Raw genomic sequence first — 23108 nt, forward strand, 5'->3', positions numbered from 1 at the left:
ATACTCGGTGGGTCGAATAGGTTTTCAAATGAAAAGGTTAGACCAGTATTGTCAAGAATGAAGAGGGGCAAAGACCATGGATGCTATACAATAACCTTATACAAAATAATTATTCTGCTATGATTTTCCAAGGAGTAGAAAGGACATAATGTTAGAATTTAGTTTTGATAAAAAGAAGTGCTTTCTATTCAGAGAATAAAATATTGTTCTGAATTGGGATTGTGAAATTAATCTAAGTAAAAAAATAATAATAGCGGTCTGACGATTCACGAGAGTTATCTCCCTTCTTGTACTCTTTTTTGGGCCGCGGAAGATAAAGTCAAATATTCAATTCCACAAGCGGGAAGTCAAACGATCAGCATGTTGTTATTGAATTAACTAATTATAGTTTACTAAAATATTCCAGAAATCTGAAAATGGCATAACGTTTTTAAAGACCACCTAAAGAAAAAATGGATATAGTTGAAGATGTTTCCAACCTATTATTCTTAGTGTGCCAGCGTTTTGGATTTGATGTCACTCGAATTTTAGAAAATGTTTTTTCATCAACCCAATTGACAACAATCCATAAACGAAATTTAGTTCGTTGTTTGGGGACGATATTGCCCTTACAACCGGCCATGCGTATTAGGCTAAAATGCCATATGGTAGGCAATAATGACACTTATAGATTTGATGATAGTTTTCTTTCTGAAACTGAAGGTGATTCTTTTGCGTCAACTACTGACAATGAAATTATTTGGTTAGAAGAATCAGTTTGTGATAATGTTATTCAAGTGTGTCGCCGAAAAGACATAATTGGAAAAGATTCAGTGATGCGAACAACTGGAGATGACATTGATTTTTCCATATCGTCACGCATCGCTACTTCAACACCCACTCCTTTTATAGGTGATGGATACCAGAGTCAGAGAGATTTTATCCTGCCTTCTGTAGAATCATCGACTACGGAAACAAGTATTATGCTGGAGATGAGGGACGAGTTGGCCAATCTTCGTAAGCAGATAAATCTTTTAATGGTTGCTCAACAACAGGGTGCAGCAGCTACCAAAATGTCAACATCTTCTCCAGTATGTCGTGTACCACCCACAACTGTAACATCGACTGCAGCACCACCTGCACCTCCTCCCCCTCCTCCTCCAGCAATCAGACTTCCGCAGCAGCCATTGAAATTTGGTAAAAACATGGCTACTGGTGGTAAGAGCCTGGGTGACATGTTGAAACAAGGGATAAATGGATTATCTGAACCAACTGCTTGTGATAAGAATGGCAACAATGCAAATAAATCCAACAAACCCTTTGACATGACGGAAATATTAAAAGATATGGGTAACATTAAATTACGCTCAGTGAAAAGATCGCCAGGTGGCACTCCCATTCGCGAACCACCGGCAAACTCAGAAAATGATCTCCATGCGATGATAGCAAAATCTTTGAAAAGAAGAATATCTTGTCAGATTCATACACCTGAATCAGACAAGGAAAATACAAGTCCAGAACAAGATCACCCAACTTCAAGCGAAAAGAACAAATTTGGTGTGGTTTTAAAGAGTGTAAAGAAAAGACTTTCGTTAAACACAGTTGAAGAAGTTTCTCCTGATTCTTCTTTTAATTAATTTAAGCTTACTCTTGACTTTTGTTAATTTGTGCAAAACATTATTTTAATTCAAGAAAACACAGTTGTTAAAGATTTCGTTAGCTGACAGAAGCTGTTCAGTTGACTGTGACTGTAGAACCCAGGGCCAGGGTTCCCGTTGCATTCGTGTGTCGATCTGAGTCGTAACCGAGTGGCAGTGAAACTAATCTACATAAACGTTGTACCTACATGTATGGTACATGTACTTGGGGGGGGGGGGGGAGGAGAGAGATTAAATTGTCCTCGTCCAGTTTTAGTTCTTACTCAAATGAGTGGCCTTAAAATATACATTTGCTTGACAAAGACGAGAGCAGTATTAAGTAACATCGTCAAAGTGTTGCATAGATATAAATTCAGTAACAGTGTATCCATAAAATTGTACCTAAAATCGTAAAATACAATTTTTAATATATCTATTTTTTTACGATCATAGTTAGAACGGCTGGCTCTTTACCTAATTCGTATGTAAAACATCTTTAAATAATTTCAAAAATAGTTTTACGATACTTTGAAATTAAGAAAAATATGGAACCAAGAAGCATCACAGTGCTTTAGCAAAACTCAATCAATCTGAGTAACTTTTAACTTTCAGGTCTTCAGACATTTCGAGAGAAACTACATGGGCTGTGTAGTTACTCAATTTTTAAGTTACAAATTGATTGTTATACATAAACAGTTACAGGTGACAGCAATGACAATATAAAAAAGTATTTCTTACAATAAATGATTCACATTCTTAATTATTAAAGTTATAAATTGATTGAGGAGCTACATGTTCATGAAAGTTCAGAAAAAAATATGATTTGCATAAAACATTTTTGTACATAGCCTACTACTCCTTATGTTTCCTTGTCTTTCTTTGTGATATTACAATACAAAATAATAACAATTTGTATTTTTATATTGTTTAAAAATGCTAACAATATTCTCCTTCTGAGGTTTTAGTTCTTTTTTTATATATGTATTGTCATCATCATACATACTACTCAGTACCCCTGCTGCCTTCCAGTCTTTAAGAGGGGATCATGGTGGCTAAGTGGGTAAGACGCTGGCTTGCTAGCCTGGAGGTCGGGTGTTCGATCTCTGCATTGGCCAAAAAGTTCATTCAGATTTTCCGGCGTGGTTCTCCCTTGTTAGTGATGCAGGCCGGAGGGCCTGACAAGTACAGCTGTCTAGTTGTTCGGATGGGACGAAAAACCAAGGTCCCGTGTACACATTGGCTTCTACGTAAAAGATCCCTTGACAGTTGGAATTAGATATGAGTTTAAGGTCCTACTGTTCTGCTTTGAACTGGGCTAATGAAGACGGTCATACGCCATACAGTCTGCTATGAGGGAAATTTTGTCCTGACAGCGGCACTACAGCCTACTCTTATATCGAATTCCAACTGTAGAGGGATCTTTTACGTGCACGCCAGTGTGTACACGGGATCTCAGTATTTTGTCTTATGCATCATTGACAAGGGGGAACCACACCGTAAAATCTAGATGAACTTTCTCGGCCAATGCAGGAACGAACACCCGACCTGAAGACTAGCGAGGCAGCATCTTACTCACTTAGCCACCGTGATGCCCAAGTGCTTTAGATCATTACATAGGAGAGGGGTAGATGGCCAATGGTTAGAGTGTGTGTGCGTCATAAGGTCTGTCATTGAGTCAACTGGTGTGGTTTTGATTCCCTGGTTGTACGTGACAAGCCTGTCCAACCTTGTGGGTTTTCTCCGGGTCCTCCAGTTTCCTCCCACTGCTAAAGACCCCTACGCAAGCGAATTAGTGAAATAAAAAAATTAAACCATATGTTAGTCCCGAAATGACTTTGTGTCGAGTGGACGTTAAACCCCATTTCTCTCTCTGTGTTCGTGACAAGGAGTAGGGTCGTCTGTCCAACCTTGTGGGTTTTCTCCGGGTCCTCTGGTTTCCTCCCACTGCTTAAGACCCCCATGTGCAAGCGAAGTATTGAAATAAAATTGAACCATATGTAATGTTAGTCCCGAAATGACCTAGTTTGTGTCGAGTGGATGTTAAACTCCATTTCTCTCTCTCTATTACATAGGGGGTTGGGCTGATGGTGATGGGCATACACAGTGTCCAGACAGTGGCATTTCCGCCTACTCTTAATTGAATTCCAACTGCCAAGGGTTTTTTCACCTGTACACGCTAAGGGGGTTAGGGTGGCCGAATGGTTAACGCATGTTTGTAGGATGATAAGGTCTGTCATTGAGTCAAGTGGCGTGGTTTCGAGTAGGAGTAGGGTTGATTGTTCAACCTCATGGGTTTTCTCTGGATTCCCCGGTTACCTCCCTTAGACTTTGTTCATGATAATGTAAAAGACCAGATAATCTAGCCAATGACCTAATTTTCTCAAATGTTGACAACGCATCCAGATGATAGAGACTAACTCTATTTTGAATTCCAACTTCAAGGGATCTTTTATGTGCACGCCAATGTGTACACAGGACCTCAGTTTTCCGTCCCAACCAAACGAATATACATTGTCCCTTGCCAGGACCTCTGTCCTGCACCACAAACAAGGGTAAACCATGCGGAAAAAATCCTGATGAGCTTTCTCAGCCAACGCAGGGATGGAACACCGGATCTCCAGGTTAGTGAGTCAACGTTTTACTCACTCAGCCACTGTGAATCCCCAGCAAAGATTTAAGAAAGATGTATTATATAAACAGTTGGTCAGGGGACAGACAAATACAAGTTAAATACATGTAAATATATTTTTAATTTTCAACAAAACATACTTTATACATAAAATCTGACAACCAAAATATACCTCAACTACATAACATTTTAATATGATAAAAGGTTTTTAATATTATTACATGTACATGCTTATCTCCCCTTAGTCTTCAATTTAACATATCCACGTTAAAGGGTTGGTGCTAAATGATAAGGCCAGCTCAATTTTTCGTCATAGGTCAGATGTAAACAGGGCTAGCGCTAACCCTGGACCAAGCCCCAATGATTACCCTAATCTCGCCAACAATCACGTGCCCTAACCTTATTTACATCTCAACAACATTGACAAAAATTGAGCTGGCCTTAACAAATAGATTTAGCCACGTTAAAGGGCAATTCCAACCAGTGTATTTTTTACTTACATGTTATTCATCATTATCTAGTGTTAAGTAAATTTCAACTATATAAAATCAAGGTGCAAATCAATCTATCTGGTAATTACATGTAGAAAATTATCCTTTATGTCCATTTGATCAGAAATTGAGTATAACCTGATTTTAGCATTTAGTTGTCTTAAAATACATCATAATTTTAGTTCAGGTTGCAAAGAATTAAAACAATTAAGAACATCTTTAAGTGGCATTCAGTGATTGAGAAACATATTAACACAATTTTTATGGAAAACAATCACAGGCTTTATTCTATAAGCATGATGTTTCGACAGGTATCCTCTTATCATTATCTAAGAGAGAGAAATTGGGTTAACCGTCCACTCGACACAAGCTAGGTAATTTCGGGCCTAACATGGTTTAATTTTATATCAATATATTTTGCTTGTGCGTAGGGGTCTTTAGCACTGGGAGGAAATCGGAGGACCCAGAGAAAACCCACGAAGTTGTAAAGGCGATCCGACTTCTTGTCACGTACAACCAGGGAATCGAAACCATGGTAGTTGACTTAATGACAGATCTTATGATACAACGTCAACGCGCATGCTCTAACCATTTGGCCATCCAACACCCACCTATCGACATAAAATGCAAACGATCAATTAAGGTGTATCAATCCATAATACTAGTAACACTTAAAACTGATTTCTAAATGACAATACGATTAGTTAGAATGGACATGAACATGATTTTATCCAAGTTTCCGAATTTGTTTTATCATCCTCAATCAGGTGGAAGAATATGACGATGGGCTTCTCGCTCTTCCGTGGTCAGGGGTCGGGCATCTGTAAGAAGCCTTTTGATTGGAGGATGCATGTTTGTTCTCCTTCGTTGTATTGGTCCTTTAGGAACTATTTTTGTTTCTGTGTCAGCATCGGAGAGAAGTTCTTGTAATTTTTTTTCCAGGTCACTTGTTTTGTTCTGATTTTTAATTTTTTCTTTCCTGTCATTATCAACATCTGGTACGACTTGTAAATTATTCGGGCAAGACATCACTCTCCTACAAATAAAAGAGAGACTTGTTTGTTTAATTATATTAAAGATGCATTATGTAACAGCTTCATATTAAAGATGCATTATGTAGGAGCTAAATCTGCTTATTGCAGATCATTTTGGCCCCAAATGTTTTATATAAATTATTAAATAGACATTTATTCAAATTACTTTATTCTGAGTAAAGTTATGAGTGTTTGAGAGAGAGAGAGAAATGGGGTTTAACATCCACTCGACACAAACTAGGTCATTTTGGGACTAACATATGGTTCAATTTTATTTCAATAATTCGCTTGCGCGTAGGGGGGTCTTTAGCAGTGGGAGGAAACCGGAAGACCCAGAGAAAACCCACGAGGTTGGGCAGACAACCCTACTCCTTGTCACATACAACCGGAGATTTGAAACCACGCCAGTTAACTCAATGACAGGCCTCATGATACAGCGCGCACATGCTAACCATTCGGACATCCCCCCCCCCCCATGAGTGTTTGAATATGAAACTCAAATTGTTTATTCTCGTAGCAATAGTACTTGACAAACGAGACTAAGTCTCGATTATCCATTTTATCATTAAATTTTAAAATCTTGTGGGTGTTCTAATCCATTTAAATCTCGGCCATCCGATCGTATAGAGATTTGATTATAGGACTGTCATGTGCATATATGTCTAATTAATAATTTATATAACATTTGAAGCAAAAATAAAGACCTGCAACAGGCAGATTTAGCTCTTACATAATGCATCTTCAACAAAAATAATTATGATGAATTGAATAATTTGCAACTTTGGGATCTTCTGCAGACAATATAAACATTGTTGGATAAAATCTTTTTTATGGGCCGACTGAATCCAATGAATCCAATCAAGGTGTTTATGCACCTGTATTATGAAGATTAAATGTAAACAGAGAGAGAGAGAAATGGGGTTTAATGTCCACTCGACACAGATTAGGTCATTTCGGGACTAGGTAATGTTAACAAATTAAAGATAAAATCATACCATGTAGCAAGAACACTTCCCATGGCATCTAAAACTTCACTTGCTGTCATCCGTGTCTGTGGATCCAGTACCAATAATTTACGGACAACTGATATTGTATTCTCCGATACACGACCATCACTGTAATACAAATGAAATGAAATGGGGTTTAACATCCACTCGACACAATGACCGGGATTTGGCAGCCACTTCGGGCAGAGATCTATTCTCAAAGTATGCAGAATTTAATAGAATTTGAATCCCTTGCAAACTACAATATTGTCAAAATTGAATCTCTAAAATGAAATGAAATGGGGTTTAACGTCCTAATGTTCTACTTCAATTGGGCTAACGAAGACGAGCATACACCATACAGTGTGCTATGAGGGAAATTTTGCCTGGACAGTGGCGCTGCGGCCTACTCTTATATCGATTTCCAGCTGCCAAGGGATCTTTCGACCCCATCAAACAATGAGACAGCTGTCCTTGTCTGGCCCTCCATCCTGCACCATTGACATTGGGAAACCACGCCGGAAAATCATGATGAACTATTTTAGGTTTTATTAATTAAATGTTAAATAATCAATTTGTGTTCATGTGGATAATTAAACCATGAAAAATGAGATCTTGACTGAAAAATGCTAATATTTTCAAGTCTATGAAATTCAATTTCTTACTTTGGAATGGTGAATTCAGCAGATTTGATTTTACGGAAGAGTTCTTGTGGTACACTGTCATAAAATGGAAACTGCCCATAGATCATGGTGAACAGAACGACACCAAGAGCCCACATATCACTTGGTTTACCCAAATAAGGTTTACCTGAAAAAAATTCATTAAAAGGGTATTAGGTAAGATTTGATAAAGAGATGACAGTTGGCGCTATAATGGTTAACAAAATAGATAATCTGTAAAATATGATTTTTTACGATTTCCTTAATAATCATTAATCATCCTTAAATTGTTTTGATTCATATGAATATCGTGATATAAAACAATTTTATTTCTTTGACTTTAGCAGGACTAAAATTTCCCGCCATAAAAATATCAATTATTCATTTATCCTGCTGTTGTGTTGGTAAATACTGACCTGGTTATAAATCGCGATCTGAATCGTATCATGGATCCCGAATCGCAAAACGTATTGTATTGTATCGTGACTGCAGCCACGCAGCACTCATCATGACCCATAAAAAAGAGAGAGAGAGAGAGAGAGAGAGAGAGAGAGAGGTTTAACATCCAATCCACACAAACTAGGTCATTTCGGGACTAGCAATATGGTTCAATTTTATTTCAATAATTCGCTTGCGTGTAGGGGTCTTTAGCAGTGGGATTGAAACCACGGCAGTTAACTCAATGACAGACCTTATGATACAGCACTCACATGCTAACGATTCAGCCATCCACCCCCCCTCGACTAATAACTAATAAAAGTTCCATGGTTTTATAACGTACCACTAAGAACATCAGGACTGATGTACGCTGGACTTCCTCGCTGATCTTTTAATAAATCATTTTCTGATACAAGATGTTTTCCCAGACAGAAATTAGTTATTGTAATTCTTCGCGTCTCCTTGTTTAATACCATATTACCCAGTTTTAAATCACGATGGACAATATTCTTCTGAAATTAAAAAACAACTGAAATGAAATGGGGTTAAACATCCTAATGTTCTGTGTCGACTGGGATAATGAAGACGGGCATATGCCATACAGTGTGCTATAAAATTTGCACAGACAGTGGTACTATGGCCTACACTTATATCGAATAAGAAATCTTCAACGTGCATGCCAATGTATATACGGGATCTCGGTTTTTCGTCCCATCTGAACGACTAGACAGCTGTCCTTGTCAGGTCCTCCCAAACTGAAAAACAATATCCTTATTATTTTCATTCAGCCAAACTCACTCAGAAAACATGAGATCCTGGCAATAATTTGTAAAATTATAATTTAAATTTGTAATTTAAGTTTGCATTCTCATATGATGTTTTCATAATGTCATTTTGCATTTCATATCAACATTTGTGTTATTTATTAATAATGAGTATGTATATGTTCGCCCATCATGCTTCGTCCCTGCTCTCCTTAAATTAACTAGCATGACCCAGTGACTGTTTAGGAGAGAGAGAGAGAGAGAGAGAGAGAAATGGGGTTTAACGTCCACTTGACACAAACTAGGTCATTTCGGGACTAACATATGGTTCAATTTTATTTCTATAATTGGCTTGCGCATAGGGGTCTTTAGCAATGGGCGGAAACCGGAGGACCCAGAAAAAACCCCACAAGGTTGAACAGGCGACCCTACTCCTTGTCAAGTACACTCGGGGAATCTAGACCACGCCAGTTGACTCAATGAAAGTCCTTATGATACAGCACTCGCAATAACCATTCAGCCATCCACCCCCCCTGACAGTTTAGGCCATCGAATTGGAAATGAAATGAAATGGGGTTTAACGTCCTACTGTTCTGCTCCTAAACTGGGCTAATGAAGACTGGCATATGCCATACAGTGTGCTATGAGGGAAATTTTGCCCGGACAGCGGCGCTACGGCCTACTCTTATATTGAATTCCAACTGCCAAGGGATCTTTTATGTGCACGCCAATGTGTACATGGGACCTTGGTTTTTTGTACCATCCGAATGACTAGACAGCTGTCCTTGTCATGCCCTCCATCCTGCATCATTGACAAGAGGAAACCACCATCGAATTGGGGAAATAGTAAAATCTGCATTTGATCTGATCACTAGAGTTAGTCTCAGTCAACTTGCATATCAAATTATTATAGTTTAGTTCCACCTCCTTGCTTGAATTTGAAGAGTTTCAGCTTGAAACTTTCAGGGTATATCAAATTGGCACATTTCTAAACATATACTGCCTTGTGTATACATTGTAATCCAAGTATCATTTAATCTTGTGTATCTAGCACCAATTTCTTTCACATTCGTTTAATATCCAATCTTTGTTTGAAAATTCTTAAAAACTGTTTAAAATCACCATAAATCGTTTAATTTGTACTTCTGTCCAGTTTAAAGCTGACCATTCAATTTTGACAATGAGCTAGATACACAAGATTAAATGATACCTGGGTTACATTGATAACACCTGTCCATATCTCTAGTTATGAGAAGAATAAAATAAGTAATATACCTGATGTAAGCTATTAACAACTTGAACAATATCTGTAAATATTAAAATGGCATCTTTTTCTGTTAATTTCTTTTCTTTTATAACATAATGTTGTAAGTTTACTAGCTCGTTAGTTTTAGAAGAAAAATCATGTGGAATTAAACAGTCTAATACTAGACATAATCGACTACGAATACGCCCAGTAGGTGCTGTCTGTCGGCTATTGTCTGCAACCTCTTTTTCTTCTAAGGCTTCATCCTAAAAATAAATCAAAATATGAGAGAAGTAGAAAACATTGATTCAAAAAAAATTGATTTTGAGTTTGTCTTCTTAAAGATACTGTCCCACGTACATACTGTGTGATTTGATGATATATTTGGACTAAAAACATATTCAAACTAATTAATCTATCAAAAATTTACTTCAAAAATTTGTATTCGCCGAGGGATTCCTATACTTCATTGTGGGAGGGTCGATTTTTCATAATGTATTTGTCATTACTTACTGTCCATTTACCATACATATTGTACTACCTTAAATAAAGTGAAAGTAGAGAATATTCTGTGTTACCTTAAATAAACCATGATGATGAACAACACCAGGTTGGGAATGTAAAAGTGAAAGTAGAGAATATTCTGTGTGCATCAACATCTTTCCCTGACGATCATCTTGACTTTCTTTCTCAGGTTTCTCCATTGTCAAAATCTACAAAACAGAGGGGGAGGGTTTAATGTAAACTCGGGACTAACATGTGGTTCAATTTTATTACAATCAATCACTTGTGGTAGGGGTCTTTAGCAGTGGGAGGAAACCAGAGGACCTGGAGAAAACACGCGAGGTTGGACCTTGTCACATACAACCAGGGAATCGAAACCACACCAGTTAACCCAATGACAGACCTTATGATACAATGCGCACACCAAATTTGATTGTTCCTTTGTCACATTATTTTAATGGTGGAAATGAATCTTGCTCTATAGTTATTTAATATGAACATGAGTAACTCACTTTTATTGTAAAGAATTCATCTCTTCCTTCTCTTCGTGCTAGACATTGAACTATACTCCTTACTGGTGATGAGCCTAATCTAGGACCTATAAAAACATAAATACATTAAAACTACAGTCTTATTTTTATTTTGACAGGTTGACAAGTTTGGAGAGAGAGAGAGAGAGAGAGAGAGCGAGAGAAAAATGGGGTATAACGTCCACTTGACACAAACTAGGTAATTTAGGGACAAACACATGGTTCAATTTTATTTCAATAAGTTTCTTATGCGTGGGGGTTATTAGCTACACAAGGTTGGACTGGCAACCCACTCCTTGTCACATACAAGCGGGGAATCGAAACCATGCCACTCGACTTTAGATCTTATGATCTAAAGCACACTCATTAACCCGTCACTTGCGGGAATCCCTTGGGAATTCCCCCACGATCGCAGCATGTGTAGGACGTTATATTATGTCCTGGACAACTGCCACTCACCTTGTGTAGGGGGCGTAATATAATGCCTTGGAGGTATTTTCCCCAACCTATTCTTAGAACATGTCTCAACTAATTCGTTACGCGAGAGCTTGTTCATTTTATTCTGATTTTTTAAGTAGATCGAGGCATTTGTCATCTAAGCTTCAACTACAGGGATACTTGCGAACTAAACTTATTAAAACATTTTAAAAGTCTTATGGCCGTCATATTGACTTGATTGGTAAATATAATATGTCTCTCTCGGCTATTATTCTAGATACATTTAATTGACGCGTATACTATCTCCCTGATAATGTCTGTCTACTACATCGTTAACACTGTTCATCACGTGCATTTTGCATACCGATAGTTCATTGGCCAATCACGCTATTTTACCGAGATTTCGCCTAATAGTTTGGATGCAGCTATGGTGGCTGTGGCGCCAGGCAGGGTAAGCTTACCTTTCCGGACACCTGTTACCACTGTTTGTCGTGTATTTTGTACACGGTGAACAGTCCATATGCTGATTACACTATTTTGCCTTATTACACTATACCGTTTTTTTTTAGGACTTCGAATTTTGTCTAATGGTTTGGATTGTTCGTACTTGGTTTTATTTTATAGTAAATAGTTCTTCGTCAAATTAATTACACAATACACAATAGGGGGTAGTTAACGTTTTAAAAACGTCAAGCTTAATGGGTTAAACTATATGGCAATCCAAACCACTAGGACAATTAAACACTTTGGTCTTTGCGAGACTAACATACCCTTAATTACATTTACTATAATAATTACATATATATACACTGTATATTTACCTTAAACCATTCAGTCACACCTGACAAAGTCATAATTTGTGTTAAGTACCTTGTTTCAAGGCTTGTATATATATATATATATAATCTGATTAAAACACAGATCCTATTTCGTTTCATTTTTTTTTTGTTTTACTCGCCTTTACTACACTCGGATCTGGAAGAGTTGTTATATAACCCGCATACTGGATGATGTGAGGGATTAGCCAACGAAACGGTCTGTTAAGGCGGGTTCTTGGAGTGTGATGCACAGAACTGTGGGTAAACCACTAGAAACGTCAACGCTGATTGATTAATCAATGTCTGACGTCATAGGGTCAAAAGCCGCTCGTACGACCCCTGATCCGACCTTCTACTACAACCGGTCAGATCTTCATGTAGTGTAGGCCATCGAAAGCATAAAAAAAAAATGAAACAAAAAATAGAGAGAGAGAGAGAAATGGGGTTTAACGTCCACTCGACACAAACTAGGTCATTTCGGGACTAACATATGGTTTAATTTTTTTATTTCAATAATTCGCTTGCACATAGGGGTCTTTAGCAGTGGGAGGAAACCGGAGGACCCGGAAAAAACCCACGAGGTTGGACAGGCGACCCTACTCCTTGTCACGTACAACCGGGGAATCGAAACCCCGCCAGTTGACTCAATGACAGACCGTATGATACAGCGTGTGCTAACCATTCGGCCATCCACCCCCCCCCCCCCAAAAAATAGATGTATATTTTAATCAGATTGGTGTATAATATACAGTGTACAGAAGTTCACCTACCTAATAAATATGGTCCAGCCTTTTTTAATCCTCCTGATAATTTCTTTAAATCATGTAAGCTCTGTTTGTTGCTCTCATTTGATGAAGAAGAGGAAGCACTTTGATCCCTGGATGCTGAGCTGGAGGTTTCAAGACGGGGAATTTTACGTGATGTTGTTGGGGCATTTCCATCCGAGGACAAAGTACGTCTCTTCATCTTGAGTTATTTGTTTACTTAGTATGCATTTCTTCTTTTTTTAATCAATGGATTAACACCATTTTATTATTTCACAACAACGATCTCTGAAAGGGATGTAAAGTCTTAAAGTAAGCATTATTTATATGATATGAACAAATATATAGAAAATATACAATGCTCAAACAATATATTGAAAAATATTCAAAGTTTCCCCACTGCTCAAAGTAGCCCCAGTTGGCGGTACACCCAATGATAATATGTGATAAGTGATAGAAATGTCCATTTTGTCCAGCAAGGATGTGACTATGTTGGCATTTTGAGAAAATATTTTGCTAGATACATGTACAGTATCGTTACTTTATAATTAGTAACAATGTCTGATAGAGGCTAGACTCTCATTGTTACTGTCTGTCCTTATACATATGAAAATTACGCATCTCAGAATTATTTCTAGACGAGTCTAATAAGTGACATAACATATTTTTGATGTCAATGAAAATAATTCTCCCACTTTTTGGGCTTTTTTTTATTTTTTATTTGAACAGGATTAATCATAACCATTTAGATTTAAATTAAATCAATTTTGGAGAAACGAAATTATTTAACATTTTTCGTATCATTTTTGGAAAACTTAATTATGAAGGTTTTATATTTGACAACAATCACATCAGCTTCGCTCTACTCAGGCAATGACTGTTACATATTATATTTAACTGAAATACAATAGCTAATACACAACAATAATTTGTAAAAATATTCTGAAGATCTATTGAAATATCGGAATGTTTTGACATCTGATCTCGAGTAAAAATTATTCAATATCGCCATCGGTCTAGATCATCATTAAGATTACGAACTACCCATCATATGATCGACACTTAAAACCCACACTGCACGACTCTTCTCCACATAGCAATCAGAATACACCATATTTCTTTTAAAGACCCCATGTTTTATTGATACTTTACCTTGCTTTTTATCACGACACTTGCTTATTTTGTTTTTCTTCACTCTTTTGTGTAGAGGTTAAAAGAGTCCAAAATTACGATATCTTTTGCGATTGTCGTAAAATAAAAGTCGTATTTTCTGGGCGATTTTGAGTTTTGTTTTCGCCTTGGTGGTATATTTCGCACGTTAATAAAGATGATTCCGAAATAATTATTTAAATGTAGAAATTGATCACTGGAAATTGATTTCATTATTATTTTTTTCTGTCAAAATAACGACACCTTAAATGGAATTATCTCCCTTTACCCGCGTTTTAATTTCTTGAATTTGCCCAATGAACTAAAGGTTGTCTGATTCTATATGACCATCATCCGTAAATCGACCTGTTAACGAAATCTAAAAGAGTAAAGACCACCTCCTTTCTGATTTAACCTTTATGCCTGCCTTATATTCTCGTTTTTTTGGGTTTTTTTTTTTTTAAACGGATAGGATTGCAAGGGGGTGGGGGGTTGCAGCCCACCCGACCCCCATATTTTCGGGGACCAAAAAAGGCTTTTTAAATTCTGAAGTGTAGTAGTGGACAGTTATCACCACGTTTCAGAATCTACACAATTAAAGGCTCAATATCACTCTTGTTGCAACTGAATAATATGTCCCAATCTTTATTATTCTGGTCAACAAATTGTACTATTTTACAATATTCCAATTAATTGATGATACAAATTTTATCTTAACACACCTAATTTAAAAAATTGGAAAAATTCAACTAAATGATTTGAAAAGCCTGACGTAAAGCTATTCAAATGTGACTTGGATTTAAAAATATTTTTGAACCCTCTGGACAAGTAAAATAGGATTTAATGGATAATTTACACAACATGTAAGACACTAACACATCTAGTACTTTGAATAAGGCTATTTTTTTTATTTTCTGGAGCTGTCAAGCCAGCAAGAGTGTTATTGTCCCTTTAAATGACATGCAGATTGGACCGTCTGACTTAACAAAAGTTCAGACTTAGGTGACTTGTTTTCGGACATACACAAAAGATCGAATGCCATGACTTCATCAGTGGATTGACATGATATATACACTGCATTCTGTCCATTTGTTTTTCTTCGGATCAACAATTACCCTTTTGACTGGACCATCTTTTAGTAGGGGAAGTCCATTTTCTAGCTGGCAGCGTAGATTAGAATTCACCACACCTGAGTTAGACACCATATTGGTTAAGGTAGGCTTAAACCAGAATTCATGATGAAAGAAATTTCCCAATAGGAAATGAGAGAGAGTGAAATGGGGTTTAACATCCACTTGACACAAACTAGGTCATTTCGGTACTAACATATGCTTCAAGTTTATTTCAATAATTCGCTTGCACATAGGGGTCTTTAGCAGTGGAGGGAAAACGGAGGACCCAGAGAAAATCCATGAGGTCGGAGAGGCGACCCTACTCCTTGCGACTGATCTCACCAATAAGCATGGAAATGGACAATACCCTTTTAGTCTCCTCGGACCCACAATTACACCAAAGTCAAAACAAATTTTAATTAAACCACTGACAGCCTTTAATTACAGAAGCAAACAGAAAGTACACATTTAATATATTACACAACACAACCTCATTAAATAAAATACAGATCTATATTTCGTTTCTTTTTTTATACTTTCGACAGCCTATACTACATGAAAATCTGACCAGTTGTAGTGAGAGGTCGCATCAGCAGATTTTGACCCTATGATGTCAGACATTTGATTAACCAATCAGCGTTGATGTTTCTAGTGGTTTACTCACAGTTCCGTGCACCTCACCCCAAAAACTCCCCGTAACAGACCGTTTCATTGACTAATCCCTCATTTCATCCAGAACGCGAGTTATATAACAACTCTTCCAGATCCTGGTGTAGTAATAACAAGTAAACAAAATTTTGAACTATAAAAAAATGAAACGAAATAGGATCTGTGTTTTAATATATTACACTACAGTACCGTACTCAATCATCATTATTAACAATCCTTATTGAAAATATACCGGGGTATGTAAAATTATGGTTACCGGTACACTTTTATTTGTCATAACATTTGGATAAAAAAAACCCAACAAACTAGCACTATTTATATTTCACAAGATTCAACCAGGTTTGAGTGAGTTTTACAAAATAATACAAAAAGAATTTTTAGAATGTAACATTATGAATTTATACAAGATTTGCTTGGTTGCACCAATATAACATTAAATAACAAGTACAAGTATTTCAAGTGATGATGATAATTCACACATACATGCACCAATATAACATTATACAAGATTTGCTTGGTTGATTTTTTTGTGTAAACATGTACCAATATAACATTTAACACAAGGTACAATTTTATGGATACACAATTACTGAGTTTAATACTAAGCGACGTTTCGACGAGGATACTCTCATCTTTATCAAGCAAATGCTGTATCCTCCTCGAAACATCGCTTAGTATTAAAGGAGCTAAATCGCTAACATTTGGGACCTAGAAATTGACACAAGTGGGTCGCAACTCATATAATACTGTAATTTGAATATATATAAACTGATGTACATTCAATGGTTTTCGTTTTTACTCTAATTTCAAATCAGTTATGTTCCACGAAATAAGCCAGCAGTCTCAATCGAATGCAAATTTCTAGCGCCTGGTTATTCCAGTCTACATACGCCGTTTGGTTTGGTGCAATATGTCTAGCCTCGTTTCTCGAGTCTCTTGCTAGAACTGGGGCTGAAATGTATTATGGTACACGATTCGTGTACCAATGGTAAAATGTTTATTTTGTCTTAAATATTGGATATCAGAAATAATTTGTGTTTTCAATGTTGAAGATTTTGCATGATATTGAGTTAGAGACTTAGCTACTTTAAACTCAGTAATTGTGTATCCATAAAATTGTACCTTGAGTTAATATGTTCAATTACTAAATGCCAATCAAAGAAAATATAACATTTTGTTATAAAATAAAACAAGTTTTTACAGTGATGATGTTAAGTCACACATGTCATTTATAAATATCTTTCAATGATTATAATGACTTGAATAAACTAAACTAATTTGATTTATGTGAAAATAAATATGTTATTTTGATTAGTGATGGGACAAAATCTACACGATTAAATTTTTTGTCTTCAAATATTAAGTAGGAAATTTGTTATTTTGACTAATTTTTGTTTCCTTAAAAATTTCTGACCATCTCAATAAAAGCTCTGAGAACCTAAAATTTAAAATCTAGACCTACTTTTTTGCCAAATGAAATAAATGAAATTAAATGAAATGGGGTTTAACGTCCTACTTTCTGCTCCGACTGGGCTAATGAAGACAAGCATACGCCATACAGTGTGCTATGAGGGAAATTTTGCTTAGGCCTACTCTTATTTTCCAATTTAATGCAGGACGGAGAGTCTGACAAGGACAGCTGTATAGGCCTTAAGATGTGATGAAAAACCAAGGTCCCGTGTACACATTGGCGTGCAAGTAAATTCGATATAAGAGTAAGCCGTAGTGCCACTGTCCGGGCAAAATTTCCCTAATAGCACACTGTATGGCGTATGCCCGTCTTCATTAGCCCAGCATAGGAGCAGAACAGTAGGACGTTAAACCCCATTTCATTTCATTTCATTTCCAATTCTTTTTGTAAAAAGTGCACTGCCATTTAATGTGTATCCCATTCAAACAACTAGACACTGTTCCTGCACCACTGACGGGTCAAATCAAAGAAGTTTAGTCATTATACAAAATACAATACATATATAATTATTATTGTTTTAACAGAATAATATTAAACAAAATATGATATGATGCGGATAAATATATCGTTATATGGTTAATTTGGGGGGTTTATAAATGTACATAAAGACAAGGGGGATTATTTGTGGGTGATTTTCCATCAATGAATCAATGGATCGATGATGTTTCAGCCATGGACGTGAAATGAAATGGGGTTTAACATCCTAACTATATAAAAAGTCAACCGAGCTAATAAAGATGGGGATACACCATGCTATGTGCTATGAGGTAATTATGCCCAGACAGCATGTTTCCACCTACACTTCATCAAATTCCAACTACCAAAGACTCCTTTATATACTGCCAATGATATACAAGGAACGTCAACGATTACTCTTTTTTTTGTCCCATCTGAATGACAAGACAGATCACTGGAAAGGAGAGAGAGAGAGAGAGATGGTGTTTAACGTCCACGTGACACAAACTAAGTCATTTTGGGACTAACACATGGTTCAATTTTATTTTACTAATTCGCTTGCGCGTAGAGGTCTTTAGCAGTGGGAGGAAACCGGAGGTCCTGGAGAAAACCCATGAGGTTGGACAGGTGACCCTACTCCTTGTCACGTACAACCGAGGTATCGAAACCACACCAGTTGACTCAATACCAGACCTTATGATACAGTGCGCACACGCTAACCATTCAGCCATCCAACCCCCCTATCTAATATAATTTTATCTTGATAACTGCTATCATGTTTAGAATCAAGGGAGTTTAAAGATACATTTCCTTGGCTTACGCGGTCCTAAATTACTCGAAGGGAAACCGCAATTGTGCATCACATGTCCAAGACCAATTAATAAGCTTTGATAATATTTGGTGTTGTCCACTGGAAAGGGAAAACCAGTCTAGAAAATCTTGAGGAATTTGCCCACCATTTTCAAACAATAATCAAAACAATTAAGAAGTGTGATATTCTGTTATTATTTAAAGGCCCTCCCGAAAATAAAGGGCCCCACATGCATTGGGAATATATTGGCCTACCTTAATTAAATTTATGTACAGCTGATTTAATTAATTGTATCATAAATAAATATAAATTCTGTAAAGATACGAATATTATCAAAAACATTGAAATAATTATTAAAATAAATAATATCTATAAAACGACGAGTAAAGTGCATTTTTTTTTAACCTCCACTCAACACAAACTAGGTCATTTCGGGACTAACAAATGGTCCAATTTTATTTCAATAATTCGTTTGCGCGTAGGGGTCTTTAGCAGCGGGAGGAAACCGGACAACCCGGAGAAAACCCATGAGGTTAGTCAGGCAACCCTACTCCTTGTCATGTACAACCGGGGAATTGAAACAACGCCAGTTGACTCAATGACAAACCTTACCATTCGGCAATCCAACACCCCTTATAATATTTTAGTTTGCAAGTGATTCCTATTGGTTAAAAACTTAAAATGGTGCATCATGGCTTTAACATGTTATGAATTTGATGCAACCTGAAGGAGTTTGAAACTGATATTATCGTACACTCATTTAACTATTTCATTACATGTTTGCCGGTTCAACATATGAAATAATAAGGACAAAAAGTTAGGATGATCAGAGCAATAACTGTTTATTTCTTACAAACATTCAATCTGATTAAAACACAGATCCTATTTCGTTTCGTTTTTCCAGTTCAAAATTTTGTTTTTCTTGTCTTTACTACGCTCTACTTGATGTGAGGGATAAGCCAATGAAACGGTCTGTTACGGCAAGCTTTAGGTGTGTTTTGCACAGAACTGTGGGTAATCCACTAGTAACATCAATGCTGATTGGTTAATCAAATGTCTGACATCATAGGGTCATAAGTCGATCTTTTGACCCCTGACGTGACCTATCGCTATAACCGGTCAGATCTTCATGTAGCAGAAGCCATTGAAAGTATAAAAAAACGGAACGAAATATAGATCTGTATTTTAATCAGATTGACAAACATTTAATGTTTCAAATTTCTTTCTATGGCATAACCAGATATTAATATGTTATGAATTTGATGCAAACTAAAAGGAGTTTGATACTGAAATTATCATACACTTATTTAACAATTTCATTACATGGGGTATGGTAGACGGTTCAACATAAGCTGGTGACGACATTAAATAGCGAATTGCCATTACCTGGGGGCCTAGTTCCCACATGACATAACCTTTCTGTGGGACCCTGTTACCGTGTCCAATTTTATTATTACAATAACCAAGAGTCTGATATTATAGAAATACAGAGAAATGGGGTTTTGTGTCTATTTGACCCAACCAATGTTCTTTCGGAACTAACACTGGTAGGGGGAGTGGGGGGGCGGAAGAGGACCTGGAGATGCGAACCTACTCCTGGTCAAGTATAAGCTTGTGTTCAAAATGGTTTAATTCTGGTTAGGATTTACACCGATATGATGAATTGAAAATTTGTCAATGTTTGACATTAACTGCATAGATATGTAGGCCTATAGGAAATCTTTTGATGGGCCTCTCTTTAATCCAATTGAATCAAAAGCAGGAAATTATCTGCCCCTGATATTTTGATTTGCTTGCCTTATTAGACATTAAGAGAGAGACACAGAGAGAGAGAAATGGGGTTTAATGTCCACTCGACACAGACTAGGTCATTTCGGGACTAACATGATTTTAATTTTATTTTAATAATTCGCGTGCGCGTAGGGATCTTTGGCAGTGGGAGGAAACCGGAGGACCCAGAGAAAACCCATGAGGTTGGAGAGCTGACCCCACTCCTTGTCACGTACAACTGGGAAATCAAAACCACGCTAGTTGACTCAATGACAGACCTTATGATAGAGCGTGCACAACAGCACGTGCTAACCATTCGGCCATCCAACCCCCCTGGCGCAATCAGATATTGTCTGAAAGATGCAAATGTCTATTCTAAATTCAGTCCGACACACTTTCTATCTGTCAGAAAAACAGGTTTGCTTTTAAAGATACCTTCCCGCGTACAAACTGGATGATTTGATGATATATTTGGACTAAAAACATCAAACTAACTAATTTATCAAAATTTTGCTTCAAATCCTTCTCAAAATATTGTTTTCGCCAGGGAATACCCCTGCTATAAAAAATCTATTAAAAGGGTAATGTTTCTGTCATGTGGCCTGGCTGCCGTGGTACTTAGCAACGGGTGCGAAGCCGGAGGAGAATTCATTGCATATACAAGACGATGTTGTCTTTAATCGCTGTAAATTTATCATAATTATCGAAGCTTAATTAAATTCTCGTATTATCCACTGCACCCATTTTTTATGTGTTTTTTATCTCAGAAACTGTTGTACGCTTAAGCTCACCATCAAGTTTATCAACATATACATCAAGCACTCACTAATGATGAGAGATCAGACAATCTTCACATGCAACCCTTGACGCCACTCAAGCAGACATCCCTAATCGTCGGGTTGCCCCCTGTATGCACTCCATGAGTGTTCTTCAGGGAATCCAATATTTTTCTAATAAGATTGGATGTTTCTACTTTCTATTTATACCAAAATTGCTATACTTTTATTTGAAATAACCACCCGATAAATACTTTTGTGGGAAAGTATCTTTAAGTTTTTAAACCTATCCCCAATACCAATTAATTTATCACTCGCCTGTTCCACAACTTCTTGTAAATAAATGTCTCATTTATAATATTGTCAAGGATTTAATCTATGAATAACCACCCGATAAATCTTATGTTTTAAACACTGTAACCCAGGTAACATTTAATCTTGTGTACCTAGCTCTAATTTCTTTCACATTCGTTTAATATCCAATCTTTGTTTAAAAATTTGTAAAAACTGTATAAAATCACCATAAATCGTTTAATTTGTACTTCTGTCCAGTTTAAATCTGACCATTCAATTTTGATAATGAGTGTCCAATTTACAAGTGTTTAATTTCTCAATCACTTTTAAAAAATAAACAACCCAATTGATTAATAATGCATAATGATTAATTTTTGAACAGTGGTCAGGAAATTAAATACTTGTAAATTGGACACTCATTATCAAAATTAATCAGTCAGCTTTAAACTGGATACAAGTACAAATTAGATGATTTTTAGTGATTTTAAACGATTTTTACAAATTTTTAAACAAAGATTTGATATTAAACGAATGTGAAAGAAATTAGTGCTAGATACACAAGATTAAATGATACCTGGGTTACAGTCAAATCAATCCCCAGTACTAATCACCTTCTCCCCGGCCAACTTCTCGTAATTAAATGTCTCGTTTATGATTGTGTCAAGGACTTAATGTATGAATAAAACAGTTTCATTATTTAGAATGAACAGATCCCAGTTTAATACAAAAAAAGCTTTCATTTAATAATTTGTACATATTTACATCAGAAAATCAATTGACAAGCATAGAATTTTTAGTTTTTTAAAAAGATAACAAGACTTTCAACATGAAAACTGTTATACCATTAACCAATCTGATTAAAATATAGATCTGGGGCCTGTTTCACGAAATTTTAACTAAGATAAAATCCAAATTTTAATCATTTGATTGGATAATATTAGATTGATTTTAGTCCTTAGCCAATCAAAATTGAAGTATCTACTAAAATTTGGATTTTATCCTTAGTTAAGATTTTGTGAAACAGGCCCCAGTATTTCTTCTGGTTTTTTTTTATATACTTTTGATGGCCTACACTACAGGAAAATCTGACCAGGGGTCATATGAGCGGCTTTTGACCTTATGACGTCAGACATTGATTAATCTATCAGCGTTGATGTTTCTAGTGGTTTACCCAAAGTTCTGTGCACCTCGCGCCCAAAACTTGCCGTAACAGACCGTTTCATTGGCTAATCCCTCACATCATCCAGAACACAGGTTATATAACAACTCTTCCAGATCCTAGTGTAGTAAAGACAAGTAAAACAAAATTTTGAACTATAAAAACTGAACGAAATAGGATCTGTGTTTTAATCAGATTGTTACTATAAATTCACTAAGCTATATATATATAGATATACAGTAGTAGGCACCATATAACTGTTTTACACTGTGGACAAATGCCAGTATAACATTGTTATACATTTGAACTTCTTTCTTTGTGTTTTAAATAAGATTATCACCCAATGTTACATTCTACAGTAGATATCACTTGTATGATAAATTTCATAATCTACTGCCATATATCTCCTCAGGAGATATCGCTTTACATGAATTTGATTGGTCAGTAGAAAAGGAACTACTTTTTTTATTTTCAAAGAACAGTTCATTTTGTTTTATTAAAAGTAATTTCTTTTTTTATTA

At 36.3% G+C, this 23108-nt stretch overlaps 2 protein-coding genes across 2 annotated transcripts; one reads left to right on the forward strand and one right to left on the reverse strand.

Annotated features, from left to right (window-relative positions):
* The first annotated feature begins 291 nt into the window (after nt 1-291).
* LOC126812120 (mitochondrial fission regulator 2) lies at nt 292-1701 on the forward strand. The gene has a single exon (XM_050538372.2). The coding sequence runs from the start codon at nt 453-455 to the stop codon at nt 1614-1616; it is 1164 nt and encodes a 387-aa protein (XP_050394329.1). The 5' UTR covers nt 292-452; the 3' UTR covers nt 1617-1701.
* Nucleotides 1702-4357: 2656 nt separating this feature from the next.
* LOC126812118 (serine/threonine-protein kinase 40) lies at nt 4358-14167 on the reverse strand. The gene is made up of 9 exons (XM_050538369.2): nt 14073-14167; nt 12927-13208; nt 10883-10968; nt 10445-10579; nt 9896-10132; nt 8200-8368; nt 7422-7566; nt 6766-6885; nt 4358-5772 (listed from the first exon to the last, which is right to left on the reverse strand). The coding sequence occupies exons 2-9, from the start codon at nt 13120-13122 to the stop codon at nt 5496-5498; spliced, it is 1365 nt and encodes a 454-aa protein (XP_050394326.1). The 5' UTR covers nt 13123-13208; nt 14073-14167; the 3' UTR covers nt 4358-5495.
* Nucleotides 14168-23108: the final 8941 nt, after the last annotated feature.

Source organism: Patella vulgata, chromosome 2, assembly GCF_932274485.2.
Source record: "Patella vulgata chromosome 2, xgPatVulg1.2, whole genome shotgun sequence".
Classification (NCBI taxonomy): domain Eukaryota; kingdom Metazoa; phylum Mollusca; class Gastropoda; family Patellidae; genus Patella; species Patella vulgata.